The sequence below is a fragment of the Acanthisitta chloris genome, unplaced genomic scaffold (assembly GCF_000695815.1).
Source record: "Acanthisitta chloris isolate BGI_N310 unplaced genomic scaffold, ASM69581v1 scaffold45865, whole genome shotgun sequence".
NCBI classification, from domain to species: Eukaryota; Metazoa; Chordata; class Aves; order Passeriformes; family Acanthisittidae; genus Acanthisitta; species Acanthisitta chloris.
Genome location: NW_008674003.1, coordinates 2169 through 11605, shown reverse-complemented (window position 1 = coordinate 11605; position 9437 = coordinate 2169). Strand labels below are relative to the sequence as shown.

At 40.6% G+C, this 9437-nt stretch overlaps 1 protein-coding gene across 1 annotated transcript; it reads left to right on the top strand.

Annotated features, from left to right (window-relative positions):
- The first annotated feature begins 108 nt into the window (after positions 1-108).
- On the top strand, positions 109-4811 carry GCM2 (glial cells missing homolog 2 (Drosophila)). Its single transcript, XM_009075140.1, has 5 exons — positions 109-150; positions 1467-1719; positions 2097-2209; positions 3579-3704; positions 3930-4811. The coding sequence occupies exons 1-5, from the start codon at positions 109-111 to the stop codon at positions 4809-4811; spliced, it is 1416 nt and encodes a 471-aa protein (XP_009073388.1).
- Positions 4812-9437: the final 4626 nt, after the last annotated feature.

Here is a 9437-nt window from a genome sequence, read left to right as displayed (position 1 = left end):
GGTGCTGCTGCTCCGCCTGCGGAGCCAGCTCAGAGTACCCTCCACCCCCCCGGCCGTGCCCCGACGGCATAAAAAAGCGAGAGTCGTCGCTCGCCTCTACCCCTCGCCATGAAGCTCACTTGGGACATCAACGACCCCAAGCTGCCGCAGGTAACGGGTGAGAGGGAGGGCGTCGGGAGACTGTCCGGCTTTAATGCAGGGATGAGCACCTGCGGGGACATCAACCTTTTCTTCGAGCAAAGGTTTAGGGTTTTTTTGTTTGGGTTTTTGTTTTTTGTTTTTTTTGATGGCTTAATTTCTTTTTTTTTCTGCACCTCTTCCACGGGTTTTTTTGGTGGTTGGTTGGTTTGGGTCTTTTTTGTAATCCTTACAAAATTACTTGTGATAGAAGTATGGATTTGATACACAGCTTTGGCTGGCTGTGTATGAACTTCTAAAACAATCCGGGGGTCCACTCTTTGCCCAGTTTTCTTGTCCCTCATTCCCTTCTTCATTCAAGAAATGTTAAACAGAAACTTGGAGTGTTTTCTACTAGTATAATCCAATATATCTAAATATCTTCTTGATTCATTGATGTGACACTTTAATACCAATGAGCGCTCCATTTTTGTTTTGTTGTGAGCTTCAAATGTTTGGGTTTTTTTAATTTGCAACTTTTTTTATCTTAGAATGTCTTGATGCTGTAAATGCTGACAGTTTGCTTGCATTCAGTGGGATAATTCACATATGGTACATATTTATGTTAAATAAGTATTGCAGGAACTTTTTACTCGTACTGCAAGTATTGCAGTTTAAGATATTGTTCTTTTATTGTTCTGGTAATTAAACTCAAATAAGCCAGAAAGTTAGTGAAATCCTAAATTAAAATGTTCTTTCCCTGAGCCACTATGCATACATTGGAAGTCTATTTGCAATGGCAATTTTTAAAAAATTTCTATTTATTTTTATTGGTGAAAGACTTATTCAGCTCACATTAAATGCAGTTTAAGAAACTATTTCTCAGTTAAAACTTCTAGTTTTCAGGCTGCAGGTGTATGGACCCACAACAAGGAGAACTTAATAGTAGGCATGACTAGGGTGGCTCCTGTCCTGTCTGGACACACTGGTGGTAGACCAGTCAGTAAGTTTTGATAGCAAGGTTGGAGACTTACAGCTGGATAACCTCACTGTAGGCAGGCATCTGTGACAACAGACTGTGTTATTATGGATCATATGGAAAAGAGAAAAGGATTCAGACTTTCTTTTGACACATGGAAGCTCAGACTTTTCCTTTTTTATAGAACTGTTCTGGATAAGCTATTCTTTCAATATTTCTTTTTCTCCTCCTTAGGTAGTCACAGAAAAAGCTTTTTTTCCCATTACATGTTTCATAACAGAGCAAAAATACCAGGTTGTGATATCCTGATAATATTCTATTGCACTTATCCTTGTTGCCTTGTCCTCCCACCCCACTTGCCCTGCTGCAGGAGCCCAAGCACTTTGATGCCTTCCAGGAATGGCCTGATGGCTATGTGCGGCTCATCTACTCCAGCGAGGAAAAGAACGCGCAGAGGCACCTCAGTGGCTGGGCCATGCGCAACACCAACAACCATAATTGCCAGATCCTGAAGAAGTCCTGCCTGGGGGTGGTGGTGTGTGCCAGGAGCTGTGCTCTGCCTGGTGGAGCCAGGCTGCAGCTTCGTCCTGCCATTTGTGACAAGGCTCGGCAGAAGCAACAAAGTAAGAGGAACCCAAAGAGAGTTGGGAACCCATTTCTTTCATATGGGCTTGATTTCTAAACTGGGGTCACCTATAATTGTATGCAGACTAAGGCATAATTCCAAAGACCATGATAAAGTTCCGAATTTCATCAATGCCTGTTTGTAAACACTTAAGGGGAAATGGATCCTTTAAATAATTAGCATTTATATCAAGTATGCAGCTCTAGTTCATATCATTCAGTTATGCTTGGAAGTCTGTGTTGTGTTCTCTTGAACAACGTATTTTAATTTGGATTTCAGTGAAGGCTGATCATATTGCTCTTGAGCTGTTTACTCAAAGACAACATCCTTGCCTTTAACCAGTCTCTTCAGTAGTTTCTTTATCTCTGTTCACAGAGAAAGCCTGTCCAAACTGTAACGCAGCCCTTGAGTTGATTCCTTGCCGAGGACACAGTGGCTATCCAGTCACAAACTTCTGGAGGCTTGATGGCAAAGCAATATTTTTCCAGGTAAAAAGCATGCATATTTCTGCACACATATATAAATTGTAACTGTATATAAACAAATATCTGGAGAGAGATATTTCTCCCTCCCCTCCTTTTTTTTGTGCAATGCTGAGTGTGGTGAGCACAGTACTTGAGAGCTGACAATATTTAATTTTACCTATTACATTACTATTGATGTCTAAAATTCTCCTGTTTACAGTACACAAATATGAACAAAAAGGTTGTCTTGCACTCTGGCACATCTGACAACTGGATCTGACCAAGGACTTAATATTTGTTTCCTATTAAAATAAATAGTCTTACTTAAATTGCATGAGTTGAAACATGAAAACTCTACGTCTTGTGAAAGTAGCCTTTGACTTTTAAAGGATTTAAAAACCTGCCAGAGAAAAGAAATTTAGAAAGATAAAATTCAAAATTTCATGTTGATTTGCTTTTGGGGTTTTTTAGAAACATTAGGACAAAAGTTCAACAAAAAGTTTCTGTTCTATGAGATTGCATTCCCTGCTGAATGATTTTGTTTCCCTGACCCACACAGCAGTGAATTCTGTTCTCTGGTCAGTAAATGGAAGCAAACTGTCCAGGCTTCCAAATTCCCACCTGTATTATTATTATTCAGATGTTCTGTTACAGATATGCAAAACCTGAAGATTTTTACCATCAAAATAGCTGATAAATATTTGCTTAGAAGTTAATTTCTATTTGAGAAAGGACAGTGTCATAAAAGTAATTTTAAGTTTCCTACTTTGTATTAGAGACTCTATGTATTCAAGCAAATGCAATGAGTAAGGACATGCAGAATATATCAAATATCATCATATATCAATATAGCTTTGGTTACATAGATCTGCATATACACAGATGTTTCAATAGCAGAGCATCTTTGGATGTCTTTCCATGACATTCTTTTCAATCCTGTTCAAGAAGATGTTTTTTTGTTTTAAGAGAGTATTTGTCATCTGGTAGTATGAAACCTCTTTAAAGCCTATTTATACTGGTTTAGCAGTGGTTGTTACACAGCAGAACTGAGATCCTGGACTGCAGAAAAACAGCCAAACTAAATGTATTATTTTTTCCCTTGGTTGTAATTAACTACTGAATGTCACAAACATAGATAACACTTTTGCTCCTTCATCAGCTTTGCTGTCCTCACTGCTTTCTCCCTCACTTTTTCTATCTACCTGCAAATAATGGTTTATTTATTTATTTTCACATTTAATCCCTCCTTGTTGTTTAGTTTCTCCTCCCTGTTCCCTTGTGCCAAACCACAGACCATGCCGTGGCTACCTCTCATACAACTTGCTGCATTTTTTTCTTTTCTTCTCTTATTCCTTTATAGTTCACATCTAATTCTTTGTTGATCCTAATTTAGGCTAAGGGAGTTCATGACCACCCCAGGCCAGAGAGCAAATTGGAGGCAGAGGCAAGACGAAGTGCAGTTAAGAAGCAAATGTCATCTTATCACCATTCCCAGAAAAAGAGACCTCTCAACTCAGAGGTAAGTCAAAGTCATTAGTCAGTTAAGAAGGTGACACAAATGAAGTTTTCTGGTAAATTAAAAAGGTGTCAAAGCATGTAATGGGGGTCCCAGGGCAAAACTTAGCTTTATACTACGTGACATCTGTTAATTTGTGGGTGAAATGAGGAACAGTGCAAGTGTTGACATATGTATGTCTGGGCAGTGTTGATTCCTCAATCTCAAAGATCTACTTGTCCTTGACAGGCAGGAAGGTACCATGACAGCAGTGGTTACAACAATAACCTACAGAATTTTCCCTGCATGGATGGCCCAGAAAGGGTTGGTATCACCACAGACAGCAATTTTTCGATTCCAGCCCAGTCTTACCCTTCGCTGCAGAATGCAGATCTCTACATAGCACCTTATGACTCAGCCAGCTTTCAAGAGGACCATCTATCACCATACCCAAAGTGCCCTAATCCAAGGATCTACATGTCCAGACCATGCAGCTATGAGTTTGGAGTTCCTCCCTTTATAAGCTCCAGCCCTTACCCAACATTTTACAAAGATCTGACCAGTAATGTCATTGATGCAGACCCCCTTGGTTTGAATGGGTCTCACTACAGCGCTGTGACTACCCATGATAAGAGCTTTGATAACCCTGGCAGACATTATGGACTGAAACCAGCCTGGGGGAAAACTGGCAGCGGAGACCGGAGTGACTATGGACAGATGCAAACAAGTGCTAACCACCCTTACTACAGTGGGGACTATCCCTGCAGGTACAGTCCCAGCCCAGCTCCCATAGCCCCACCCTTGCAGACAGTCATCACCACCACCACCAAGGTGTCCTACCAGGCGTATAAGCCATCCACACTGAAATACAGTGACAACCTCTGCGATATGAAAAATCTCCAGAGCTATACCCATGTGGCAGAAAATGTCTCTGGTGCTATCTATTCAGGGATGAAGATTCAGGAAGACTTTGGGATGATAAAGTCAGCGTTGCTCTACCAGCATGACTCCATCCCCACAAAATCCAAACCAGCTGAGAGCATGGAGAGCTATCGGTATGGGCCCCCACTGGGGAACAGCTATGCTGAGCATGAGGGCCAGACCTTAAGGTTTGAGACTGCTGAATATTGACTAAATGTTGCCTAAATGGTAAATACATGCAGATGGTCAGCACAATAATATATTTTCCTATGTGGATGCTAAGCCCAGTGGCTTGAGATTTGTGGAGAGGTAAGGAAGCAGTACATCACAACAGCTTTTTCCCCAAAAATGCTTGTCTGGAGCTGTGCTAAGTGAGGTATATTTTGCATGTAATTTCAAACTAGCCGCACACAATCTCTAAAATGGCACAAGGAGCTGAGCCCCAAACACACCTGGGTGAAGGCAATGCAGAGGTGCAGCACCTCTGGAAGTCAAGTCTCCTCTGATGGTAAATGCAATCTGCTTATGGCTACAACCCCTGCCAGATGCTTCAAGCTTTGATAGCAAACACTACATTTGTGAGAAAGAAAATGCTTATCAGGTAATGGGGAAAAAAAATGAAGGACAGTGGCTATAGATTATAGTCAACTGAAAGAAATGGCAGGAAACAAAAGAAATTATAGAAATGAAAGCAAGACTCTTTGCAGAATAATTCACCTGAATGGTCCATTCACCTGCTGTGATCTTTTTAATGAATGGAAAGACCAGCTAGGTTTCTCTGAAATGAGAAATGAAAAACCTGAAACCTGAGAAATGATACATGCTGACTTCATGTTGCTTTTTGATCCTCTCTATCAAAAGTACAGACCGTCCAATCTTTCTGTGCAAAAAGGACTGCCCAGTATAGCCACACCAAGAACCAATTCCGTATAACACTCAAGCTGGAGGCAGGAAGGCTTAGGTGACCCCCACCAAACATGATCAGCATCACATGGGTATCAGGGTTAACATATACAGTCCTGAAAACCAATTGCAGTGAAATTACTTTTTGTCTTAAGGGTTCTGACAAGCTGGTCAGACCAATACTGCATGGGTATTGCTGCAGAATTCACCCATGAATACAACTCTATCCTGTCTAAAAATGCAACATTGAAGCTGCATAGCAGTACAGGTCAGTGTTGAATCTACATTCCCTGGCTGTCTTTCTGCACTACATCTCCCTTAGGTCTTTCTCCCTCCCTCAAGAGACTTCTAGCCATTTTGTTCTCTGCAGTTATAACTCCCTATGGCAGCACTGTTCTGGAAATGAAGCAACCAACAAACTGAGAGGTCAGAAAACAAAGTCTTAAGACACTGTGGTATAAACAAAGAAAGTATAAGGAATTGTATCCCGAAATTCTTAGCTAAATGAACTAATTCTCCACTAATTCAGGAAGAAGAAAAAACAAAAATCACTGCTGGTTCAAAACTTAGGTATTTTGAAAGTTGCCTAGTACTGGGGAATAGAACCTGCACCCAAATCATATGTGCCAAGTAAGGGACCTAAGTAGACACATAGATAGGATTGGTCAGGGTTAAAAAAAAATCTTAGCATCATTACCAAGTATTTTTAATTTTCTGGACACTCAATTTTTTTACAAATCTGTTATATTTATATTTTTGCTATGTTTTGAGCAGCAGTGTGCTCTTTCCGTAAAACTTTTTAACTGTGAAATCACAGTTAAAAACAAAGCATCATGTAAGCTAATGTGAGTGGCTGTCTAGTTAGAATTATAAGGTTCTGTGTGTTGAAGCCACCATTTAACTGGTAAACAAATCTTACTTGCAAAGCACAGTGTAAAAATACCGGGGTTTTAAAAAGAATTATTTCTGATGTAAGTGTATTTTCTTTCTTTTTGTATTTTTATGAAAACAATGTGTTCAGTCTGAGATGTGAAGTTGAGCCTCACAGGAATTCAGTTAAAAGCATCTTGTTTCATCAGTGGATTGTTCAGCATTTTAAAAATTCAAGCCACATGAAACTGGAATTCACAAAAAGACTAGATTAATTCACCTGTAACAAGCTTGCCTTGTCTTTTAGTGTACTTGCTGTATATCTTGCTTGGCTTTTGTTAAACTCTTATGGCAATTCTTCCACCATGTGTTTTAAATTATGGCTAAGAATAGATTCAGGTGAGCAACATCAGTTTGATAATTAGCCCAGGCTTACCTTTAAAAAAAAGTGTAGTGAGGGAGTTACCACTCAGGAAGATTGCTGCAAAGTATAAGGAGTTAGTTGACTGCAACTCAAGCACAGGTTTTTAAAACATCACACTATTAAAATATTCAGACAAGCTGTGGTGGTTTTGTGCTGTTAATATTACTGGTATAAAACTTGTCATTGTAACAGTGTGCTTAAATCATTGTGCTATGCAATTAAACACAGCCTTTTAAGCAGAGCTTTGTATACCAGTAAAGTAAATGCAGATGATTCTGTTAAGATGCTATTTTTAGGGTGTGGGTTTATTTCTAATAAACATGAATTGTTTAAGCACAGTCAAAAGCTATGTTAGTGATTACCTTGCTGCATCATCTGTACCACTAAAACAAATAAAACAACTCTAAAGGTTATTGCAGTCTTTCTTCACATTGCCCCCTTTCAAGTACAAGTGTCTGGGATTAGATATCTGTATGTTATCTTTTTCAGATGAAAGACTGGATGGATAAAGCTAGTGCTGTAGATGGTTTTCTCTCCAAAATACATAAATGTAAAGGCAGTGTGAGCTTTTGTAACAAAAAGAGCTGAAATTGAAAGCCTCCTTGTAGGTTTATACAGCTGCAGGATTGACATTAAAAGCATGTTACTCAAGCAAAGCAGCATCCTGCAAGACGTGCTCCCTTTGGTCCCTGAGTAAGCAACTTCTCTTCCATTAATTGTCCCTTTCAAGCATGGCTTCTGGTCCTGCCTTGAGCACATGAGAGGAGCTCCTTGCCAGCCTGCATCCTGTACTGCTGCAGATACCTTTATCTAACAAACTCCAGTTGTTATGGCAAAATCACAGAGGGAGGGGGTGAAAGGTGCTTTCAAATCTCAGCCTCCTGTGGCTCCAGCTCCATATGGGTTACAAGGGCTCTACTGAGGTAAAATACCACCTGTCCCCATGCTGAGGCTGTTCTTTGTACCAAAACAGCAGCCTCTTCATAGCAAATTGTAAAAGCCCAAGTGTTGAATGGATGTCTCCCTGAGACAAGGGGCTGCGTGACAAAGCTTTTCAACTGTGTACCCATCAAACGTGGCCATGTGTCTAACACGTAAGCACATGAGGGTGTCATTTCATGGTCCCATCTTCTCCTGGTGGGAGGACAGAGCCTGCCACACTGTCCTGCTTCACGGTCATCTGTATCCATCCAGTGCTGCCAAAGACCTCTGGTAAGAGTCTGAGCAATTCGCTTAGCCCTTGTTCTCTGTTGAAAGCTGTTTATTTCTGGGCTTTTTTAATATGCTAAATGCTACAAGCAAGGCATGCAAAAACTTGGCTATTTTGGGCTTATTGAGCTATAAGTAGTTGATCTCCTCATTTTGGGGTACAAATTGACATCCTCAAAGACAAGAGATAAACTTTCCTCTGAGTTCTATGGGTGGAAACTACCAGTGTAAGAGAGTAGAAGCGGATTTGAGACTTTTTTTCTTCCTGGGGATTTTCTAGGATTTTTTCTGGATTTCTAGGGTTTTCTTAGAGTCTTTCCCGGAGGAAGCTATCTAATGCAACTGAGACTAGATCATGTTTCCTGAGAGACATCATGTAGCAGGATGCGCATTGCAGTTCTAGGGATGCATTTAAGAAAGTTCATGTCATTCCCACCCTTATCAATAGCAGTCATATGCAGATAAAAAGGGGATAACTGAGACATATAATGTTGAAGTAGTTCCTTCCAACACACAGTGAAAAGTTAGTCATGCCCTGTTAAAATCCCTCTGTCTGAGAAGCAAAGATACCAGTATACAGTGGTTACCCATGCAGTGTTCTAGCTGCATGAATAAAGTATCTGCCTGTCACTCACAAGCAAAGGGAGGGTGAACCAAGTACTATTTATGCAGTGCTACATCTGGGATTGTGCAAAACTGAGAGTGCATTTCAACACAGTATCTCCTTGGGCTTGTGAGAATCCATATGCAACATGAAGATCAGTGGGATGATACAGGTATGAGTAAGTATCACAGAGGAACATCACTCATTTGGCTCAAGCTCAGTCAAACAAACAAAAAAATGAAGTTTACACAATCCCTATAAGCTTCAACATGCATGCTGGCACTCGTGATGGTGTTTGGTAGAAGCCAGTTTTAGGTCTTTAGGCTGGCATTTGAGCAAAGCATCAACACATTTAAGGACCACAACCAAAGGAGGCTCTTTCAACAGAAAATTAGTAGTGGATCTGCTCATGTTGTTGTGTAAAATGAGCAGGGAAGCAGGTGCGTGAGGATGTTCTCAGAGGTCCTTTAGCAGGGCTCACAAACATTGCCATGGTTCCTGGGTCTCTTTGTTCCAGCTTGTTGCCTTCCCTTCAGTTTCCTGGTTCACAGCAAGAGCACAGAACAGCAACTCTCTCCTGTCTTCATGACAAAATGAAGTGTTAAGTGACTGGTTTGCAGTGCTTGTCCTGCAGCTCCACACCATGTTGCAGTCTGGCTTAAACACTGGCAAGTTCTGTCTACAGCCTTTCTGTCTTCACATGTGTGAAATGTTGGGGAGCATTACAAAAAGTACCAACAAGTGATAGACACAAGGTCCTGGTAACAGAATTTAGACTTAAGTGTTGCACCTGTGCAAAACTAACAGAAATTATTTAAAAGTCAGA